Raw genomic sequence first — 25,609 nt, 5'->3', positions numbered from 1 at the left:
AAAGCTAGATATTAGTAGCTTACATACATTAGTGCTGAGAGTTTATGATTAGACATCACAAGCTGATCTAAGCAATGCACAGACGCATCCAGTCTGTTAGTTACTAAGACCTGCAATAAGCACTGCGCTCGCAGACCCACCACAGCTGACAAGGGGAGGCAGCAAATCGGCACAAGGTCTTCTCCTCCAGCCTTACCTTGAAAGCATATCCCCGGGCAAGTTTCTCACCAAGAACGCTGCAAAAATGCCGGCGGCTCTAAATGAAGCAACAGTTTAAAGGAGCACTGACTGTAAAGAGTGACCTTAATTCAGTGCACATGCCTTGTCTTCTCTGTAAAAGCCTGCACTTTATCGCTCACTGTACTGTATGCTGGCTTTTAAAGAGAGGATAGGACAGATGTGCTGCCCCTCCCAAATCTGCTTGCCCTAGGCACCGAACTTGTTGGCCTAGGCCATAATATGCCCTTGTATTGATTTCTTTATTATTTAATGATTTAATATTTCCAAAGATTTGCTATAATTGCATTTAGTAAAACTGAATTTTAAAATAAATTTCTGAATATACAAATAAGTATCTGATGCTAATTTGTCACATTCTGGCTTATGCACGCTTGTCTTTTAACCAAATAATATTTATGTGTACTTCCTACAGAAAGTGCGTGAAACATCTGATATATAACGTATACTCTTCAGATACTGTGAAAAACATTAAAAATTGGCACACGTAATGATGAACCTCTGTAAAGTTTTTTTCTCACGGTTTTCTCACTATTTAACATTTCACATTCCAATGTTCTCCACTTAGAAGAATATGTTATATTTATCCATAAATACGTATTTTTATATCTGTTAAAACATATTCCCCTATGTGCGAAACATTTGAATGTGAAATATTTACAGTAAATATACAGTATAACAATTGAAATATGAATATTGCATAAATATGTTTTTTTTTTCACATTTTCATCTACTTGACAGCAAAGGGCTCCAATGCACTTCCATATACAGTATATATATATATCTTTGTATTTATGTGTTTATATGTGTATATATGTCTGTAAATACATATATACACATATAAATGCATAAATAAATACATGTGTACACATATATAGACATATACATATATATAAATAAATATATTTATACATACATATCCATTGTTAGATATATATATATATATATATGTATGTTTGTCTATGTTAAAGCCCTTTGAGACATTTTTTCTAACATCTGAGATCTCATATCTTTGAGCCCTTATAACTTTTATGTGCAATATTTTTTATTAGATAGTGTTATTATGAGTGTAACTGTATTGTGTAGTGTATTTTTTATGTGTTTTGTATCACTTTTTTGTTTCGCTAAACAGTTAACCAAAGCTCTAAGGAAGCACAAACCAGACAAGCGTTAACTTTAATTGTGCTCAAGCGATCGTGTTTACTTTCAACTTGTAATATGAGCACAATTTAACTTTTGCGCAAATGCGAAAACTGGATATCAATCGCCTGCAAACGAGCTCCACTCCTAATCTGGCCGCAAGGAAATTACATTTTAAGTTAAATGTCAGTGTATATTTTGTTTATTGTAGGCCACAAGCCTGAAATTGGTTACATTCCCATATATCTCTTACTGAATTATATCAAATTAATGGACACAGAAGCCATAGTTTTCCTTTCATAATTCCAATAGAGTGCACAATTTAAAAAACTATCCAGTTGACTTCTATTATTAAATGTATTTGTTTGCTTGGTATCCTTTATTGAAAAAGCAGGTAGTTAGACTTAGGGGAGTACACGTCTGGAGCTCTAAATGGCAGCAGTTTTGCAGGAATTTTTTGAACAATGTTGTATTTTAAATATACCTGTGTATATAAATATATATATAAATAATATAGTAAAGATCAGCACTCAATGGACTTGTGTCAATTGTGATATTTATTATAGTGACGTTTCGGAGCAACAATGCCCTTTCTTCAGACCAGTTGGATCTTTACTATATTGGATACAATTTATTTTTCCTGACACCCTGGCAGTTGCTGTTTCTTTTGAGATGTGAGTGCAAATCCACCCTGACTGTTCTTGGTGTATATATATATATATATATATATATATATATATACACATGTAATACATTTTGCATACACTACTGCCATCTAGTGCTTAGATGCAATCTTACACACCTGCTGCCATATATTTCTCAATACACATGAACACTACCTACCTAGGTATTCTCTTTAACTAAGAATACCATAACAACAAAGTATATTTGATAATAAAAGTAAGTTCGATTTTTTAAAAATATGTATGCCCTATCACAAAATGTTGTGTTTCATGTATATTGGATATTAAATAAAATGCATAATGTTCCATGTGTCCCTTGTGGTTTACTAATCATTATTAACCATTTCATAGGGATTTCATTGTCAGTTCAATGCTCTTTACAGACCAGGGCTGATCAGCTGATATCTTTGTCCCTGTTTCATCTGTTTTCAGAGTGAACACGTGGGAGGGGATTCCAGGATAAGCTGTTGAACTATAAGTATACTCCCTACCTGCTGTAGATAAAGAGGGCAGCGATCCTCACTGCAGGAGATATGGCTTCTTTGTCTGCCTGTGTTTGACAAATGGGCAAGGTGTGTACTGTTTAAAGTATGACTCTTATTAGTTCAAATTATTATTCATAATACCATTAACAAATGTATCCTATGTCCTACCTGACAGGTGTCTACCCCTCCTTCCAGAAACCCTGCACACAGCATGGAAGGTTTTATCACACCACCATAGATGTACTTGGTATTGCAAACTCTGTTAGATATCAGTGGAACTCCAGCATAGTCCATAGTCTGTGATGTATCTCCTGAAAAAAGCAAAACCATTATACCTTAATGATATATTCAGCAAAGCTTAAGTTGTGTGTGAGATCCTTGCTCATAGGCATGAAGAAAATACCTAACCTTCTAAAAGTCTAGTTTAAAAGCAATATTCTGTAAACACTAAACAATTTTACCTTTCAGTGTATATATCTCTCCCTCTCTCTTATTCTCTCTCTCTCTCATTCTCTCTCACTCTCTAATTCTCTTTCTCTCTCTCTCTTCTCTCTCTCTCTTTCTCTCTGTCATTCTCTCTCTCTTTCTTTCTCTCTCACTCAGAGTAATAAAAAGCAGCCCTGGAAAAAGTGAAGACCAGCCCCATATTAGTTCAGTACATAGAATGTTTTACATATATATATATAGGAAACTGCACCAAATAGCAATAACAGACTCACAGCATCAGGGAATCTCCCTGTATCCCCCCTTACCATGATGTTAGATTGTACCTGCTGCTGTCCTCTGACCCATTCTCTTTGCCCCCTTTCCTGCCCTCCAACCTCCTTAATATCCCATGCTTAGTGCTGTCAATAACAGCCAAAGGACAAACTGTTAGGGGTAATGAAGAGTAAGGCTGGGTTAATGTTAAAGGGATAGAAAGGTCAAAATGTAAATATGCATAGGGGCATTTCAATATGAAGTAGAAGAATTTTTGCAATAAACTTCCATTAGCAAAACTGCTTCTAGTGAAATGTATTACTGTTTTTCTGTAGCATACGCACATATCCTGTATAAACCCTGCACGATACCTATATCTTCAGCTCTCGGAGATTGAATACTAGTGCACAGGCCTTCACAGGATATGTGCATATGCTGCAGAAAAACAGCAATGACTTTTACTAAAATAATTATTATTATTATAATCTATGAGCTGTGTGTGTATGTGTTTGTAGAGTGTGTGAGTGTGTAGTATTAGTGTACTTGGTGTATGCTATGTATATAGGTAGTGTGTGTTATTATTGTTAGCAGTACTGTATTTGTGTAGTGTGTACAGTGGTTGTATAATCTATGAGCTGTGTGTGTATGTGTTTGTAGAGTGTGTGAGTATGTAGTATTAGTGTACTTGGTGTATGCTATGTATATAGGTAGTGTGTGTTATTGTTATTAGCAGTATTTGTGTAGTGTGTACAGTGGTTGTATAATCTATGAGCTGTGTGTGTGTGTTTGTAGAGTGTGTGAGTGTGTAGTATTAGTGTACTTGGTGTATGCTGTGTATATAGGTAGTGAATGTATTGTTGTTAGCAGTATTTGTGTAGTGTGCACAGTGGTTGTATAATCTATAAATTGTGTGTATGTGTTTGTAGAGTGTGTGAGTATGTAGTATTAGTGTACTTGGTGTATGCTATGTATATAGGTAGTGTGTGTTATTATTGTTAGCAGTATTTGTGTAGTGTGTACAGTGGTTGTATAATCTATGAGCTGTGTGTGTGTGTTTGTAGAGTGTGTGAGTGTGTAGTATTAGTGTACTTGGTGTATGCTATGTATATAGGTAGTGTGTGTTATTGTTATTAGCAGTATTTGTGTAGTGTGTACAGTGGTTGTATATTCTATGAGCTGTGTGTGTGTGTTTGTAGAGTGTGTGAGTGTGTAGTATTAGTGTACTTGGTGTATGCTATGTATATAGGTAGTTTGTGTTATTATTGTTAGCAGTATTTGTGTAGTGTGTACAGTGGTTGTATAATCTATGAGCTGTGTGTGTGTGTTTGTAGAGTGTGTGAGTGTGTAGTATTAGTGTACTTGGTGTATGCTATGTATATAGGTAGTGTGTGTTATTGTTGTTAGCAGTATTTGTGTAGTGTGTACAGTGGTTGTATAATCTATGAGCTGTGTGTGTGTGTTTGTAGAGTGTGTGAGTGTGTAGTATTAGTGTACTGTATTTGGTGTATGCTATGTATATAGGTAGTGTGTGTTATTGTTATTAGCAGTATTTGTGTAGTGTGTACAGTGGTTGTATAATCTATGAGCTGTGTGTGTGTGTTTGTAGAGTGTGTGAGTGTGTAGTATTAGTGTACTTGGTGTATGCTATGTATATAGGTAGTGTGTGTTATTGTTGTTAGCAGTATTTGTGTAGTGTGTACAGTGGTTGTATAATCTATAAATTGTGTGTATGTGTTTGTAGAGTGTGTGAGTGTGTAGTATTAGTGTACTTAGTGTATGCTGTGTATATAGGTAGTGTGTGTTATTGTTGTTAGCAGTATTTGTGTAGTGTGTACAGTGATTGTATAATCTATAAACTGTGTGTATGTGTTTGTAGAGTGTGTGAGTGTGTAGTATTAGTGTACTTGGTGTATGCTGTGTATATAGGTAGTGGGTGTATTGTTGTTAGCAGTATTTGTGTAGCGTGTACAGTGATTGTATAATCTATAAATTGTGTGTATGTGTTTGTAGAGTGTGTGAGTATGTAGTATTAGTGTACTTGGTGTATGCTGTGTATATATAGTGAGTATATTGTTGTTAGCAGTATTTGTGTAGTGTGTACAGTGGTTGAATAATCTTTCAGTTTGTTCTTGCAGCCTCATTATGGATGGAAAAACAGTTTATTACTCTGCTTGCAGCGTATAGTGTCTTACAATCACCTCTGTTTTCACATGTAGGTATTTTTCTATTAGAGTAATAAGTGTTTTGTGTATTTTGATACAATCATGCCACCTTTTAACTTGCAAGAAAAAACAGTGAGATGTGCAGGGGAAAATGTTAAGAGAATACATGAAACCTGGAGGAGATATTTCAGCTACGCCCATGGAACACCCCTGTTCAGCCCACTAGCAAAGTCAGGGAATATGATTTTTTCAGAACAATTTAGTTATGATTTTTAATGCTATCAAGCAATCCCATTTTTTACTAAGTATTTTTATTTCAGTATTTATTTATTTATTTTGTTTTAAAATTACAATTTTTTTCAGAGTCCTATTTAAATATATGCATCATCTTTGCATATTTAAAAGTAGGAAACACCCCTTGGCGAGACACACTCTTGTCAAGGTAAATATTGCCTTTATAGAATTAAGACAGGATCTTCATAGGACTGGCGAGATTTCTTAAAGAATTTTGCAAACCAGAAAGCTTTCTACAATTGGGCCCTATGTTAATCCTTTTGTGGTGGCAAGCCTTGTAGATTCCAAACTGGTTGTTTGTTGTGGTCATACAACAACCTCTCCTAACTGGCCAAAAGGCTGTGCCTGTGAGTGGGTTAACCACATAATTATCTAGGGTAATTAATGCCCTACCCAATTAGAGCATGCAGTTAGTACATGAGAATATCTTCTCAATAACTAATTGTTTTATCATCACTGACGGTGCCCACAAAAGTTCCAATTTTAAAGACATTTGTTCAGACATTCTGAATTTTCTTAATTATGGGTCAGGATTGGCCAAGAACAAAAATGAAGTTTACAAAAACTATATAGCTGAATGCATAAGTGGACACCTGACCATCACACCTATATAAGCTTGTTGGACATTTAATTACAAAACCATGGACATTCATATGGCGTTGACCCCCTCTGTAGTGAGTGATGCAACACATAATAGGTGATTTTTACGTACTACATGCTTCAGCAATCAGCAGCCCCTCTGTAGGAGTTTTTGTGGTTTACTACTTCGTGTCCAGGCTTTTGTTGCGACTAGAGACTTCCGCTTCACATTAATAGCACTTACAGTTGACCAGGGTAGATCTCGAAGGGCAGCAATTTCTCAAACTGATTTGTGGCAAAGGCGGCATCCTAGGCAGTGCCATGTTTAAAGTCACTGAGTGCTTCAGTACAATTATTGTACTGTCAATGTTTGTCTATGGAGATTTCATGGCTATGTGCTGGATTGTTTGCACCTGTTAGTAATGGGTGTGGCTGAAACACCAGAACTCAATAATTAATAGGGGTGCACACATACTTTGTCCATTTAGTGCACTTGTTAGCTGACACAGAAATCAGTCAACTGACAATGATATTGCTAGATATAGTTATTAATTTGAACTGTTCCCAACAACATTGTATAAATCTGAACCTTTAAACCGTTTCAACAAAGGCACAATTTTTTTGCTGCACCATTATCCGTTCTTTCATTTGTACATTAAAAGGGACACTCATTTTATGTGTTGAAATAAATATAAAGCATACAGTAAAACAAATTACTCGTATCCAGGAATAACACGTTTTTATAGCGCGATGGGATGGGTCAAACAATTTATGAAAATTTAGTTTTCTCCTTTTGTCCATATGTCAGAAAGGCACAATCATTTAAGTTTGTGAGAGTGGGTAGATAAGAAGCTCTATCTTATGTGAACCATAAATAGGTTTGTGTATTGTGATGGTATCTTAGTACCCAGCGCTGCCCCAATTGTTTTTAGGTTAAAGCTGAAGTACTTATTACATTAAATTAGGGGGTAAATGAGTAAATACAAAAGTAATGAATGCAAGGTAAAGCAGTGGAGAAAGGTAATGGGGCTGAATTATCATTGTGCAAGCGGACATGATCTGATATTGCGGATCATGTCCGCTGCACATCAATAAATGCTGACAGCATACGCTCTCTGCATATGGTGAACTGCTGGTGCAACGCCGCCCCCTGCAGATTCGCGGCCAGGGGTGTCAATCAACCTGATCGTATTTGATCGGGTTGATTTCTGGCGATGTCTGTCCGCCGACTCAGAGCAGGCGGACAGGCTATGGAGCAGTGGTCTTAAGACCGATGCTTCATAACTTGTGTTTCCGGCGAGCCTGAAGGTTTGCCGGAAACACGGGGCATCAAGCTCAATATGGAGCTTGATAAATATGCCTCATTGTCTAAAAGGATTATTCATCAGATAACATGGGCTGTTAAAGGGACACGAAACCCCAATTTTTTTCTTTCATGGTTCTGACAGAGCATATAATTTTAAAAAAATTTCTAATTTACTTCTATTTTCAGATTTTCTATGTTCTGATATTATTCTTTGTTGAAGAGATACCTTGTTTGGTTGCATGCACATGCCTGAAGCAATACATCACATAAATAATGCTGTCATCTAGTGCTCTTGCTAATATAGTACTGCAGAAACGTGTACACTCCTGACCTACCATTCCTGCTTTTCAACTAAGGATAACCAGTAAAAGCAACACATTTAGTAATAGTAGTAAATTGGAAAGTTGTTTAAAATTGTACGTTGTCCTTTACTGTCGCTAAAATATATAAAGATGACGACAGTGCCATTTTATTAATAGGTGCTAGTTAGAGAGAAGTAATTCCTTGTAGGGCAAATCAATATCAAACCATTTGATTCAAATAACTATATACATAGCACCAGTTAACTTGTATAAGGAAAAGGCCTGAAAGAGCAGTTTGTGAGATTAAAATCCAGTCGGACATTTGAGAAGAGATGCTTCTTTAAAGAGGATATCAATCATATCTAATAGAATCATCTTATAAAATGGCTCTAGAGAGAGATAGTTATTTGCTGTTATAATATAAGGATCAATCTGGCTCTGTATATAAAGCGACAGACATGCAATACCTTTTAGAATCAACTACATGGAAATTGTTGTTTAATTGAAAGAAAGAAGTGTTAAAAAAAAAAAAAAAACAGACCCACTAATGGGCCCCAAAACAGCTCATAATCCTTCTGTTACTATTTATATCTCTCTTTGTAATAGTCTAACAAATTCCCACCTTCATCCCCTGTGTTTCTAGTACACACAAATACAAAATGTATTTGTTTGAAAATGCAAAACGAGCAGCCCATGTAACAAAGAAATTAGCCAACGAATAAAAACTAAATGAAAAAATGAGTTCATTCATTTGCTTGGTAAAAAGACATCTGCAGACTGGCAAGGCTTAAATGTACTGTTTTACACGATTAAATAACAATCCAGCAATGTCCTTGTTAGTTGCTTGATTTCTGTGTCAGCAATAAGTAGTATGTAAGCTTTACTTTTCTTAAAGGGACAGTCAAGTAAAAAAAAAAACTTCCATGATTTAAATAGGGCATGTAATTTTAAACAACTTTCCAATTTACTTTTATTACCAATTTTGCTTTGTTCTCTTGGTATTCTTAGTTGAAAGCTAAATCTAGGATGTATATGCTAATTTCTTAGACCTGGAAGGCCACCTCTAATCTGAATGCATTTTGACAGTTTTTCACCAATAGAGGGCATTAGTTCATGTGTTTCATATAGGTAACATTGAGCTCAGGCACGTGAAGCTCCTAAGAGCAAGCACTGATTGGCTAAAAATGTAAGTCTGTCAAAAGAGCTGAAATAAGGGGGCAGTTTGCAGAGCCATAGATACAAGGTAATTACAGAGGTAAAAAGTATATTATTATAACTGCGTTGGTTATGCAAAATTGGGGAATGGGTAATAAAGGGATTATCTACCTTTTTTAAACAACAAAAATTCTGGTGTTTACTGTCCCTTTAACTGTTCTGACACCACTAAAAAATACTGACTTGTACCAGTGGCACTACTATTTAAAAGTAAAATAAAGATTAAACTTAAAGGGACATTGTACACTAGATTTTTCTTTCCATAAATATTTTGTAGATGATCCCTTTATATAGCCCATCTGGTAGTGTTTTTATAAAAATGTAAAGTTGTTCTTATTTTTTAATAACATTAACCGAGATTACAAGTTGTGTGGTATAACCGTAGCGTACACACCACGCTAAATGGAGCCATATCACTATTTCCATACCGCCGGCATTACAAGTCACCCTAAAACTTTCCTTTGTTGTGCGTTATGGTGCGGTAAGCCGTATACCGCACACAAACCAAGTCCCGACTTGGCGTGCTCGTGCACATATTCCCCCATAGAGATCAATTGAGAAAATGGAGGGTTATAATGTTAGGGGGACTTTGTAGTTATTTATGGGATAATTTTGTTTGTTATTTTCTGTAATGTTAGATTTTGTTTTTTTGTGTAATTTCAGAGTTTGTTATTTTCTATAATATTAGATTTTGTTATTTTGTTTTATTTTAGACTAATTTTTGTAATGTTAGTTGTTGTTTTTTTCAGTAGTGTTAGGATTTTTAAATTTTTGGCATTTAGGTTTTTTATTTTTGGTATCTTTTTTTTTTTTAAATAGTAATGTTAGGTTTTGTTATAAAGTAGTATAAACTTAGTTTTTTTTATTTCACAGGTACGTTTTTATTTATTTAAAGGAAGTTATATTGTAACTTTAATTTATAGTTAGGGGGTGTTAGGTGTAGAGGTTAATAGTTTAATTTAGTTTGTTGTGATGTGGGGGGCGGCAGTTTAGGGGTTAATAGGTTGATTAGGTGTTAGCAATGCGGGGGTGGCGGATTAGGGGTTAATAGTTTAATTTCATTTGTCGCAATGTGGGTGGGTGGGCGGCGGATTAGGGGCTAATATGTTTATTTTAGTATTTGCGATGCGGGTGACGGTTTAGGGGTTAATAGGTAGTTTTTGGGTGTTAGTGTACTTTGTAGCATATTTTTTATGAGTTTTGCAAAACATTTTTGTTTCGCAAAATCCTTAACTACAGGTCTTTGATTGCGGAATGGATTTTTGCGGTATAGGCCATAACGATCACGGTAAAGCCATTTTGCGCAAATTGTAATATCGAGTAGCTGACCATTACGCACTCAAAGGCCATTTTTCAAGCGGTATAGCCATGCCACACAACTTGTAATCTTGCCTATTGTGCTGATTTTCAGACTCCTAACCAAGCCCCACAGTGCCAGATGTATACTGATGTCTACAGATTCCTGCTGGCTACCGTTTATGTTATCTGTCTTTTCATATGCAGGGGAGGGAGGGCTGCTCTTCTTTTTTCCCAGTCCCTTTCAGTGGGTGTCTCAGCCTAACCTCATCAATAGTGCTAAGCTGGAAGCTTCTAAGTAAGTATTTTATATTGGATTTTGATATCAGCATCTGTGTATATTCTTCTTTATAGTAGTGTCTAGTATGTGCAGTTATCTAAGAACTGGTGTACACTGTCCCTGTAAATAGATTATAGTATGAAATTATAAACAACTCTTCAATTTACTTCTATTATCAATTTTGCTTAGTTCTCTTAGTATCCTTTGTTATAGAGTAATCCTAGGTGATCTCAGGAGCGAGCACATGTGGCAACAGGGTTTACAACAATGCTTAAATCAATATTATATATAGTTGAAAACTCTGTTGCTATAGAATGCTAAAGGCACATGCTACTATTTGCCTCCCTAGGTTTACTATGCAACATAGAATACAAAGAGAACAAAGCAAATTTGATAATGGAAGTAACTTGAAAAGCTGTTAAAAATCATGAGGGGTGTACCGGTACACGGTCAAAGACTCCAGGTCATGCAGTGGGATAAAAGTTTGCAACTGCTGTTGCCTAAACATACTCAGAGTGCCATAGCAAGCGGCGGATCAGGCCAAAAGGTTAAACATTAAAGTAAGAAATTGCAGGCACTGCTCAGCTAGCAAAAATAAAAGTATAAACTTTATTGGTTCCAATTTAAAAAATGAAGGGTTCCCCAGACAGAGGTCAACACAAAAGAATTGTCTTACGCGTTTCACGCCCCCTAGTGGAGCTTAATCATAGACTCAATTTCTTGCATTAATGTTAAAAATCATGCTCTGTCAGAATAATGAAGATTTCATTTTGACTTTACCGTCCCTTTAAGCCGCTGTCAAGATGCTCCTCTGCTACAGGAAATAAGGGTGTAACAAATTTCCATTCAATAATTAAATAATGTTGTAAAAAATAGCTGAACCGAAAGATCCCAGAAACGGATCATGAATGAAACAAAATAATTATTTTTCTGTGATTTATTCACGCGGTTTGTTTGTAGCTATTGCATCTCATGCCTACTTTATAGCACCAGGAAAGTTCACCTTCCTCCTCCTTTTATTTGCACACAAGACTCTCAGCTTCCCAAAATCTCATAAAGAAGTCAATAAAAAAAATTGATATCCTTAATCATCATTTAAACTGTTGATTCAAGATGGGAGAGTAATTTAGTGTGGCATTGGGAAGAACACAATTTTAGAAATGTTACTCAGGGGGTTTTGACAAGACTTTGCAAGTGTGATTCCCAGAACTTGAGACGTTGGTTAGATTTTTAAAGCAGTTAGGTTAAATGTTCAATAGTGGATTTGTGCTAGAAGGTTGTATTATTAATAGATTGTTATTTGAAATGGTTAACTTTAAGGACAAGATTTTCTACAACTACGGCCAGATTACTTAACCTATTATTTGTCATTTTCCTGAATGCGCATTTTGGATTGGACTGTTTTTATAGAGGGTGTCAGATTTTTTATAATGTTTTTAAAACATTTTTTAATAAACTTGACCATGCAAATAGTTCTATGAGTCTGTAAGTTAACATTTATGTGATAAACATGGCTCCATTCATTTCATTAAAAAGGGGCTGTTTCAAATTTCTTTGAATTCTGCAATTTTAGAGCAGTGAAGTTGCAGCAATTTTTTTTTTAGTGAGATATTAGTTTCTCAAATTTGAAAAATGTAAGCAAATTGGGAAGTTCTTTAAGCATTGTATGCTCTATGTGAATCATGAAAGAAAAATTGTCCTAAATATGTATTAACTAAATAATTATTTAAATAATGGCTAATTAAGAGATCCTACACTTTGGTAAAGTAGATCTACACCTCAACACCTCTGGAAATCTTCTCACATGTAGTGAGCTAAGAATTTGCATAGTATAGAATGCTAATTTATTAACAAACAGGGGTATTCATTTACTTTCCACTAAACGAATATACAAATGAACACACCTAATACTTTTCAAAAAAGGAATAAATACTGATAAACTCTGATAAGTTCTCTTAGTGCAGGCCCTGGGAGCTGCCGTGCTAAGCCCCCTATTACCATGGTGGTGCCCAGGGCTTTGTGAAGACGAGGATTCGCTAAAGGTAAGTATAAAGCTACAAGTGCACTTTTTTACCTGTAGCTTTGAAGCATTTACTTTAGTTTAACAAAAAAACAAATGTAAATGTTTAACGCATCTTCAGTATTAATATTGTTTAAAATTAAATAAATACCGAATAGCACAAGCAGCGAATATTCCTTCTGAGAAAGTAGTCCAAAAAAAAATAAAAATGTGCCGTCCACACCGCTATTAAACACTTATGAAGTCCAAAACATGCAAGCAGTTAAAAACCTTTTTTTTTTTTTTTTTCTTCTTTTTAATGACAGAAATTAAGTAATAGTAATAAACACTTTATAGTTACAATATTTTTCTGCAGACTTCCAATAAATTAAAGGGATACTGAACCCAAAATTTTTCTTTCATTATTCAGATAGAGCATGAGCAACTTTATAATTTACTCCTATTATCAATTCTTCGTTCTCTTGCTATCTTGGTTTGAAAAAGAAGGCATTTAAGCTAAGGAGCCAGCACATTTTTGGTTTAGAACCATGGACAGCACTTGTTTATTGGTGCTGTCCAATCAGCAAGGACAACCCAGGTTGTTCACCAAAAATGGGCCGGCATCTAAACTTCCATTCTTGCTTTTCAAATAAACATACCAAGAGAATAAAGAAAATTTGATAATAGGAGTTAATTAGGAAGTTGCTTAAATTTGCATGCTCTATCTGAATCCTGAAAGAAAACATTTGGGTTTAGTGTCCCTTTAATATATCAGCATAATCTGGACTTTATTAGAACAGATTAAAACCTTTTTGCTGCAATTGTTCATCAAACTACACACACTACTTTCCTGGAAAAGCAACACTGGGCTGGAGTGTGATAGACAGGTTTTGCCAACGTCATTTTATTAACAAAATCTCCATTATTTGGCATCAGCTGAAAGATAAGAAACTGCAAATTAGGAACAGATATGTAGCAAGGTTATGCTTGTCTAGCCTGCCATGGGCTCTTTCAGTTTTCAGGACTGAAAAATCCACCATTTGCAGATTTAAATTGCAAGAAAAATGGGCAAAATAAGCAGTGACAGTATATTACAAATGTGTTTTACTTTGTATAATTATCTATTTAACATTTCAATTTTAAAAGGGTTTACTTTTTACTAGAATTCTCACACCTGCGACTGAGTGACAAAAGCATAAATAAGCTGTGATACTGTCCCTATATCCCCATGATAAGCCTTGTGTCCCAGCATGTGTTTACAACATGTGGCTTTCATAAATGAGGGGGAAGTTGAAGTTTCATTACATCAGTAAATATATATGTCAGGGGCCAACCAGTCTTAAAGGGACACTGAACCCAATTTTTTTCTTTTGTAATTCAGAAAGAACATGCAATTTTAAGCAACTTTCTAATTTACTCCTATTATCAATTTTTCTCCGTTCTCTTGCTATCATTATTTGAAAAAGAAGGCAACTAATCTTTTTTTTGGTTTCAGTACTCTGGACAGCACTTTTTTATTGGTGGATGAATTTATCCACCAATCAGCAATGACAACCCAGGTTGTTCACCAAAAATGGGCCGGCATCTAAACTTATATTCTTGCATTTCAAATAAACATAGCAAGAGAATGAAGAAAATGTGATAATAGGAGTAAATTAGAAAGTTGCTTAAAATTTCTTGCTCTATCTGAATCATGAAAGAAAAAATTTGGGTACAGTGTCCCTTTAAAGGTTTCATAAAACACCTTGCAATTACAATATGTGTGTAGTATTAAAAAAAAGGACATACCAGCTTTCTAAATACATTACCAATTCAGAGCTAATGGGGGGCACTTTCATTAAAGGGACATACCACCCAAAAAAAAAATATTTTATGATGTTAGGTAGAACATACAATTTTAAACAACTTTCCAGTTTATTTCTTTTATGAAATTTGCTTCATTCTCTTGGAATCATTTGTTGAAGGAACAGCAATGCACTACTGTTTCAAACTTTCAGCAAAAGGACAACAAGAGAATAAAGCAAATTAAATAATATAATTAAATTGGAATGTTGTTTAAAATTGTGTGCTCTTTCTAAATCATGAATGTCTAATTACATGGGCAGATACCTAGATGAATCTCTAAAAGGGATGGCACAGATTACAGGAGTACAAGAACAGTGGTAATATTTTAAAAATGCTATTCTAGATGCAACTAAACACTGTATTAGGCTTGTTTGTAAAAGAAAAAGAAAACCAATACGGTAGTAGCACATGCAGTTAAGACAAAAAAGACAGTCTATAAAAAATCAAACTCACTGGCTCAGAAGAGGATAAGGAAAAATGGAGAACCCATCAAAAGATGACAAAGCAGTTAATCAGAAAGGCTAAAGCTGATGCAGAAGAGAAAAGGGCACAATCTGTTAAAAAAAACAGTGACAAAACCTTCTTTAGATATATCAGTGAAAATAGAAAAACTAACAGAGGGATAGTTAGACTCAATAATCATGTAGTAGTGGAAGAAGATAAACAAATAGCAAACTGTTTAAATGATTACTTTTGTTTAGTCTTTACAACAGATGTAAAGATAGTGAGATTCTATTAAGGGATGTCACTGTAAGTAATAATGTGAGTAGTACTTTTCTTTTTACAGAGCAAGAGGTTTCAAGGGCTTTATCAAAAATAAAAGTAAATAAGTCTGTGGGTCCAGATAATATTCATCCAAGGGTTCTAAGAGAACTTCGATCCGTAATAGCTACTCCATTAGCTGATTTATTTAATCAGTCACTTCTAACAGTAGTTGTTCCAAAAGACTGGAAAATTGCCTATGTAGTCCTTCTTCATAAAAAAGGCAGTAGGGAAGATTCTGCTAACTATAGGCCAGTCAGTTTGACCTCAATTGCAGGGAAATGAATGCAAACTCTTTTAAAGGAAAGACTTGTATCTTTCCTTCAGACAAACAACTTAGAAGACAAAGGACAGCATGGTTTCATTGCTGGAAGATCATGTCAGACTAATCTAATTGATTTCTTTGACCATGTAACTAAAATAATAGACCAGGGAGGAGCCGTAGATGTTTCATATCTAGACTTTAGCAAAGCATTTGGCACCGTCCCACACAACAAACTTATTCACAAAATGTATTGCCTTGGAATAGATGCTAAGATTGCTAAGTGGGTAGAATTCTGGCTTAAAGATAGACGACAGAGGGTTTCAATTAATGGAGTACATTCAAATGAGGCATCAGTTACTAGTGGTGTTCCCTAAGGGTCAGTTCTTGGGCCTGTTTAGTTTAACATGTTCATAAGTGATATTGGAAGTGGACTTAAGGGGAAGGTTTGCTTGTTTGCTGATGATACAAAAATTTGTAACAGGGTATATGTTTCATGAGGTTTTTATCAAATGAACTGTGATATTAAAAAAGTAGAGGATTGGTGAAATAAATAGGATCTGAAATGTAATATTACCAAGAGCAAAATTATTCATATAGGATCCAAAAACCAAAGGCCAATTATAGTCTCAATGGTACATTACTGACTGTAACTAAAGAAGAAAGGGACTTGGGAATAATTATTTCAGATGATTTACAATTTGGTACACAATGCAGCAGTGCAGCCAGTAAGGCCAGTCGAATACTTGGTTGCATTGGAAGAGATATTAGTAGCAGAAATAGCAAGGTTCTTATGCCACTTTACAGATGATTAGTTAGACCAAATCTGGAATACTGTGTACAGTTCTGGAGACCATATCTTCAGAAAGATATAAATAAACTAGAAGCTGTCCAAAGGAGGGCTACTAAAATGGTACATGGTCTAAAATATAAAATGTACAAAGAAAGACTCTATGATCTAAATATGTATAGTTTAGAGGATAGAAGGGAAAGAGGTGACATGATAGAAACCTTCAAATACATGAAGGGACTTAATAAAATAGAAGCTGAAGCCATTTTTTTTTTTAAAAAAAATGCCAAAACAAGGGGTCACAATCTAAAGTTAGAGGGTAGCAGATTCAGGAGAAATTTGAGGAAGCATTTTTTTTACAGAAAGGGTGGTGGATTCATGGAATAAACTTCCATTTGAGGTGGTAAACACAAAGACTGCAAAGGAATTAAAAAATGTCTGGGACATGCATAAGGCTATCCTAAGGAAAAAGTAACATGTAATATGGGTAGACTTGATGGGCCTTTTTGGTTCTTATCTACCGTCAAATTCTATGTTTCTATTACTTTACAGTCCCGTTAAGTTAGGAAAACCTGCATCATTTTGCAGTATCTGATTTTATGACCTCTGCTAAACTTAGCAAGGTTAGGCTTGTGACATAGACAGTGAGCAAGTCCAACAGAATTAGAAAATCTACAATTTTAGAGTTAAAGGGACATGAAACCCTTTTTTAAACAACTTTCCAATTTACTTCTAATATTTAATTTGCTTCCTTCTCTTGTTATCCTTTGCTGAAAGGTTTATCTAGGTAAGCTCAAGAGCAGCAAAGAACCTAGGTTCTAGCTGCTGATTGGTGGCTGTATATAAATACTGACTGTAATTGGCTCACCCATGTGTTCAGTTAGAAACCAGTAGTGCATTGTTGCTCTTTTAACAAATGATTCCAAGAGAATGAAGCAAATTTGATAAGAGAAGTAAACTGGAAAGTTGATTAAAATTGTATGTTCTGTCTGAATCATGAAAGAAAAATTTTGGGTTTCATGTCCCTTTAAAAAGTAGTAGAAATAAATAATGAACTTCTACTAGTTATTTAAAGGGACAATCTACACCATAATTTTTATTGTTTAAATGATAGGCAATGATGTACTAGAATGTCCCAATAATTATTTTACCAGATTAACATCATTTTCTACTCTACAGACTAGTTTACCTTTTTTTTATAGAACATCAGAGAGTAACCCATATGAATCCCGTGTGTGTAATATCACTCAGGTTGCAGTCCCATCTGACTGCTAACAGTTTGTGCAATCATACTAAAACTAGTATTTCTCCTACAGCATATTTACACCACACTGAGAAATATAATCATATATCGCCCCCCTGAATTGAACTGAGTCTAAGCTATTTAAAGTGTCATCTCTCTGGCAAATCACTCAAGGTCCCTGCTCTCCTGAGCACACAAAAAAGTCAATTTTTAATCTTATCAGAGCTATCATTGATCTTGGACTGCACTAAAATGTGTATTGCTAGCACCAGTATATTTTATGTATAGATGAAGAACTGTATTTCCAGAATATGATCTATGAGACAGACACTAATTTCCATGCTTCAATTACTTGGAATATTCTTTGTTGCTGAAATTTACTCAGTGCAGTGGCAGAAGAGATAGTGTATGTCATGCAAATACATGACACTTGATATTTTTTTTTTCTTTTGAACATTGGAACCTTTCGCCTGCCTGGCTTACTTTGCCACCTGCTGAGATGCCATAGCTTTTCTGAATCTGTTTTAATACAATCATTTCCATGGCAACTGACTGTGATGCAATGAATTCAGTAGCAGACCAGCATTAAGAAAGAAGAAAAAAAAAAGCCAGTTCTTAATCCCTAATTTAAATATCTTCAACAAAAGCCGCCTCCACAAAACTACAGTTTTAATCAACAATAAGGAGGGGTGAAAAAAAAAATGAAAACTAAAATGATGAAGCTTAGCAACAAAAGCAAATTATTTTTGCTGTGATATATTTGTTTGATTTCTATTTTAAACCAGAAAACATTTAATAGCAAAGTATCTGTGATGTTTGAGAAATTACTTTGCTAAGATCTGTATACAAAGTATATAGATCTGTACATTTTTTAGTATGAATTGAGGTCCTGAAATCTTAACTGACATTAAATAAACTATTAAATCAACTTGTTTGACTACAGTAAAATGACTACTGGGAGCTAGCTGGTAATTAATGGTTACACATATATGCCCCTTGAAATTGGCTTACCTAATGTGTTCAGCTAGCTCCCAGTTGTGCATTACTGCTTCTTAACATACCTAGATATGCTTTTCAACAAAGGATACCAAGGGAAAGAAGTGCATTTGATAATGGAAGCAACGTTTTCCAAAATGGTATGCTCTATCTGTTTAATTTTAACTTTAATGTCCCTTTACGGGAGACAACAAACATTTTGTACAAATTGTTAAATAATTACATAAAATATATTCAATTGCGTTCATTGAGAAGGTTATTGAAAAAGATTTCACCTTTATCTCACTAGATACTGATTACTTTAGCTTTGAGTGAACTAGCTAACTTGGAGAAAAGTCTCCAAAATCTATGATTTTCAAGTTGTGTGTTCTTGACATACATTATAACTTATAAATAGATTCAGGTGTTAGCACCATTAGGTGATAACTACCACAAGTTGTAGTGTTGACAACAATCAAATATAGGGGGTCACAATCATATAGAAAAACATATCTAATATTTTTCTACAAAAAAATACTATTTAAGTCTGTGGGAATTTTTGTTACATTTCATACATTTTTCAAAGGACTGACATAGCTATAGCTGTAGCTATGAGTCCTAGGACAGGGAGGGGCAATTAAATACAATTACTGAATTCAAAGAGCTATTAAAGGGACACAAATCAAAATTAAACTTTCATGATTCAGATAGAGCGTGTAATTTTAAACAACTTTACTTCCATTAACAAAATGTGCACAGTATTTTCATATTTATACTTTTTGAGTCACCAGCTCCTACTGAGCATGTGCAAGAATTCACAGCATATACGTATAGGCATTTGTGATTGGCTGATGGCTGTCACATGATACAGGGGGAGTGGAAATAGACATAACTTTGAAACTTGCCAGAAACATTTTTACTACTCATTTGAAGTTCAGACTAAGTTCTTTTGCATTGTCTTTTTATCATGCATTTGTTCGTTATGCAAATCTACTGCATTTACTGCTCCTTTAAGTTGGTTCAAAACTCATACAACTTTAAATAGATGAATGCTGGTAAAGCTGCCTTTGGGTACTTTAAAACCTGATTAAACTATAATAAATTAGTATAAAATTAATGCAAGTCAGCAAGAAGGTCAGTTTAAGTCAGGTCTAGGTTGTATTCATTTTATTTTATTTTAATTGTCAGTTGTTAGAAAAAGGGTGATTTTTGGTTAAAAAGACAGTGTACACTAGTATTTTCTCTTTTGTAATGTGATTGTGTTCCCAATTATTCAGTTTACCTACTGGAGTGTATAACATGGTTTGCAAACAGCACCTTCATCTTTATTTTTCCATTTGAAATAGCAGATTTTGTCTATTGTATCCCCACCCATAGAGAACTTTACAAAACAACCATGTAAACAAGAAGGTTTAGATAAAATAATGTTCCCAGTGAGGGTTTGTGATAGAGAGATATTAAAATGTTAATTTCCCATTGTTCTTTTTAAGTACTGGCATTAGAGTAAACAGTAATAAAGACGATAAGGAGGACTTTGTTTATATAATTAGACAGACAACATAATGAGATATTCTCTCCGTACAAGATCAGCCCACTGTATTGGGTTGTGGTTTCACAGTTATTTCCTATACCAAATGATACCTAAAAGAACAATTTCCTTGTACATTTTAAACTCTGCAGCTGGTATAAAAAGTTATTGGAAACACATTAAGGAAAAAACAATATTACAGTATACTGTCCCTTTAACTTGAAGTATTTTGAATAGATGGTATCCATCTTTATGCTACAGACTTTCCTTTTATAAAGCGGACTGTAATAGGGAATTATATATATATATATATATATATATATATATATATATATATATATATATATATATATATATATATGTACATATATACATACATAAGTATATACTTATATACACACACAGAAACATACATACACACATATACATATATACATACATACATATACACATACATACACACACACACACACATACATACATATACATACATACATACACACACACACATACATACATATTCACACATACATATATACATACATACATATTCACACATACATATTATATATATACATACATGCATATTTTCACATATATATATATACATACACACATACATATATATATACATATATACATATACACACCTACAGATATACATACATACATATACACACATACATATATACATACATACACACACACATACATATATACATACATACATAGACACACATATACACACATTCATATATACTCACACTCACCCGCCGGCCGCCACACAAATATATACACACACATATACACACATAAATACATACACACACATACATATACATACACACACATATACACATACATATACGCATACATACACACACATATACACACATATATATATATATATATATATATACACACACATACATATATATACACACACAAATACACATACATATACACACATATACACACACACAAATCTACACACATACATGTACACATATACACACATACATACACACATACATGTACAGATATACACACATACATATATATACACACACAAATACACATACATATACACACATATACACACATACATATACACACACACAAATCTACACACATACATGTACACATATACACACATACATACACACATACATGTACAGATATACACACATACATACACACATACACACACATATACATGTACACATATACACACACATATACATGTACACATATACACATATACATACACACACACATACATACATGTACACATATACACACATACACACATACATACACACATACGTACACATACATACACACACATACATACATGTACACATATACAGACACATACATGTACACATATACACACTCATAGATATACACATATACACACACACACACGTACACATATACACACATACATATATATACATATATATATATATATATACACACACATACATGTACACATATACACACACACAGTGTAAATGAGACACATAGTATCATTAGCACCTATAATATTGACTAACAACATAGAGTATAGCATTAGAAATTTATAAATATTACCTCCTTCTTCTGTGGCTCCCCATCCTGATATCCAGCAAACTTTACCCTCAGGAAAATCTTCTCCATAATTTGGCAAACAGATTGGTTGTACTGATTCTGTCAAAATAAAAATCAACAAATTGTGAAGCAGTATTCTTCATTGTATTAAAAATTATGTTTCAACTAAAACCCTATAATTATTATTATTATTATGGGTGTGCATTTTTAAATACATTTTAAAAAAATTAGACTGACTTCATTTTCCATATGCACGTAGCACGTCATTCATTATCAACAGACTGCTAAAAAAATTATACAGAACACTTTAAGCTTCTGTTTTTATCCACAAGATGGCGCTGTGTGACAGCCAGGTTTTTAGACAACACTAGATTAACATTGACATGAATTATAACTCATCTAACAGCATTGGGCACCCTTATTGCCTCAGAATTTATGTTTTTCTTAGGAACTAATATTTTCTGAACAAGTAAAGGAGTATACAAACAACACAGAAAGCATGAAGTAGGGAGTATGATTGTTTTTTTTATCTTTTTTCCTGTGACCTAAACCTAATTTTAAATGTGTTATTAATATACTGCATAATTCAATACAATTTAAATGCTGTTTTCCATTTGTGCTTAAAACTGTTATAAAATGCAATAAGGCCTTGTAAGGTGTCCATCCTCCCACTTAAAGGGACATGAAACCCAGAAAAATTATTTCATGATTCAGATAGAGAACACAATTTTAAACAACTTTCCAATTTATTTCTATTATTTAATTTGCTTCCCTCTCTTGTTATCCTTTGCTGAAAGCTTTTTCTAGAAAAGCTCAGGAGCAGCAGAGAACGTAGGTTCTAGCTGTTCATTGGTGGCTGCATATATATATATATATATCGATTGTGATTGGCTCACCCATGAGTTCGGTTAGAAACCATGAGTGCATTGCTGCTACTTCAACAAATGATACCAAGAGAATGAAACAAATTAGATAATAGAAGTAATTTAGAAAGTTGTTTAAAATTGTAGTTTCTATCTGAATCATGAAAGAAACATTGTGGGTTTTATGTCCCTTTAAGGTTTAACTATAAATGTGGCAGTTAGTGTATATTATGCTGTGAGTAAGAATAGTTTGATATCTAATACATCAACTTGTTTATATCACCCTTTTCCATAATAAAGGAGACCTTTTGCAATTTTAAGCAACTTTCTAATTTACTCCTATTATCAATTTTTCTTCATTCTCTCGCTATCTTTATTTGAAAAAGAAGGCATCTAAGATAAGGAGCCAGACAATTTTTGGTTTAGTAACCTGGACAGCACTTGTTTATTGGTGGGTGAATTTAGCCACCAATCAGCAAGCACAACCCAGGTTGTGAACCAAAAATGGGCTGGCTTCAAAACTTACATTCTTGCTTTTCAAATAAAGATAGCAAGAGAATGAAACACAATTGATAATAGGAGTAAAATAGAAAGTTGCTTAAAATTGCATGCTCTATCTGAATCATTAAAGAAAAAATGTGGGTTCAGTGTCCCTTTAAGCAAAAGAAAAATAAATATCTGTTGTACGTAAATCATTATGTATTTTTTATTTATTTCAAAAATGTTTAATGTTGAAAGATTATAGATAGTGAGAGGTATATATAATGCTAGAGATCCGAATCCTGCTTCATTTGTTTACTGCTAATATCAATAGCAGTGCACTATCTATAAAAATAGCCTCATACCAACGGGAGATTATTCATTATGATTGTGATTATTTTCTATGGGACTCTCAAAACTCATTCAACCGTTGTATCTCAATCCTGTTATTTCATTAATTGCGATGTGATGTCTGTAACCTTTTTTTTTGTGACCGCTAAAAACTGCTGCTATATGAGTGAATCCGGATAAAAAAGAATATTTCTAAGACCTATATTAAAAGCCGATTACAAGGGAAAAAATGTAGTTAGATGGCGTAAGTGCAAAAAAATTTTTTTCTATTATTCATTTAACTTTATTATATTTTACAATGTATTTTCATGGTTCTTCTGAGCACCATTTAATTTCATAGCATAGTGGTCTATAGTCATAGGTGCGTGTGAGGTTGGCCAGGCGCCGCATTGTAAAGGCAAAATTATGGTCACTTCACCTATATTTTCCACAGTTTTGATAGAGAACAAAGGACGTCTCTGCAATCTCGCGGACGTAAACAAGGGGTTGATGGTGGGCGTTCCTGGGCTTTCTAGAGTAGTAGTCAGGAGTTTTCACCTACAGTTAGACCCAGCATGCAGAATTCATACTTCCCTTGTATTGGTTATTAGATATGTGCAATTCGGTTCGGAAATTCGGAAAATTCGGCGATTCGGATCGAACCGAATTTCCGAATTAAAATATTGCCGAATTTTGCGAATAAATCCGAATTACTTTGGATTTATTCGGTAAATTCGGATGGCCATGGATTACACTAGTATTGTACAGTATATTAGGTTATATCACTCTGCTATGGGTTACACCTAATATACAGTACATAATACTAGTCTAATCCCACCTAACACTTACCGAAATTCCGAATTTCCGAACCAAACCGAACCGAATTGAACCGAATCCAGCCGAATTTCTTCGAATCCGAATGAATCCGAAACAAATCGATTAAAAATTTTCCGAATTCGAATCGATCCGAACCGAACTTCGAAAAATTCCAAATCGATCCGAACCGAATTTTTTCGCCATGCACATGTCTATTGGTTATCATCTCTTGCTCATGTCTTGCTATCATAAAGCTAACAAGGTTGGGTTGTTTTTATTTTTCTTTTGTTTCTCTTTAATTGTTTAAAAAAAATTGTGTACATGTTAGTGTTTACTGTTTTACAGAGGAAGGTGTTTTCAATTCTTATACACTTGTTCTGTTTTAAAGACATTTTAGGAATGCCAGTGTCCTTTACCGTGTAGCTTGTCCTGTCCACTGAGAGGTGATAGATGCTACTCAGTTGATTATTATGGAGAGTGGTTTTACAAGTAAATACTAAAAAAAAAAATTTACCAGAGAATCTTAATGCAACCAATATTTTTTTAGTGGGTCCTATACTTTTGGATAGCACAGGGTGCTCTATAGCGCTCATATTAAAAATAGTTAATTTAAGTGGTACGGTTAAGTGCGACACAAAGTAGCGATGGAAATTTTTGCACGTAAAGTTATATGCATAACAAAACACATGAAAAATATATTAAAATAAAGTATTTCACTTATATTTATACATGCTTAATGAAAAATAAAGGTTTTTGGGTTTTTTATTGAAAAAATGTTTTAACACTGATTAATACCAAAATGTTGAATCACTTGAAATTGATGCAGCATATCTAAAAAATGTCTGACTAGAAAATAAATCTTTGAGTAAAAAAAGAAGATATTTTACCTAAAAAGTTTCACATAAGCCACATCCCATTGTAAAGAGACTTTAAGCAGCCAATTAGGATGCCTGTCCCAGGACTTGCTTGCAGCATGTATCAGTCACTTTATTTCCCTCCTCAGTGTAAAGTAGTTTACTATGAAATCTCACAAGATTTTGATGAAATCCCATGAGATCACAGTAAAACAAATGTGGACTCAGCACTGGTTAAGCTGATTGGCTGTCCATGCAGATTACAGTAAAAAAGATTAGTTCCAGACCACAGAGTTTTTCCTTTGGTGAGCTGAAGAAATTTTGAGATGCAATATCTTCCTTTTTGTTTGTATGTACAGTATGTGTGTAGTGTTTGTAGCAGGCATACTGCAGGGTAATTAAGAATGCAGTTTATACTCCAGCCTCTTTGAGAAAACACAATTTGCTCAAAATAAATAAATAAGTTAATAAAAAAAACAGGAAAATAAAGAATGGATGTACAGTGTATAACTGACTATACTTACAGAGAGGCCTAGATTTGGAGTTTGGCGTTAGCCGTGAAAACCAGCGTTAGAGGCTCCTAACGCTGGT

The 25,609-nt window shown here is 34.1% G+C and overlaps 1 protein-coding gene across 1 annotated transcript in view; it reads right to left on the bottom strand.

Annotated features, from left to right (window-relative positions):
* Positions 1-25,609, bottom strand: part of TMPRSS3 (transmembrane serine protease 3) — a 269,277-nt gene that overhangs the window by 25,941 nt on the left and 217,727 nt on the right. Inside the window, exons 10-11 of the mRNA XM_053705154.1 lie at positions 21,679-21,774; positions 2,714-2,856 (exon numbers count right to left, since the gene is read on the bottom strand). Of these exons, the coding sequence (XP_053561129.1) occupies positions 2,714-2,856; positions 21,679-21,774 (239 nt within the window). The remainder of the gene's footprint in view (positions 1-2,713; positions 2,857-21,678; positions 21,775-25,609) is intronic.

This window comes from Bombina bombina, chromosome 3 (assembly GCF_027579735.1).
Source record: "Bombina bombina isolate aBomBom1 chromosome 3, aBomBom1.pri, whole genome shotgun sequence".
In the NCBI taxonomy this organism is placed as follows: Eukaryota; Metazoa; Chordata; class Amphibia; order Anura; family Bombinatoridae; genus Bombina; species Bombina bombina.
This window is presented reverse-complemented; position numbering and strand designations above follow the sequence as displayed.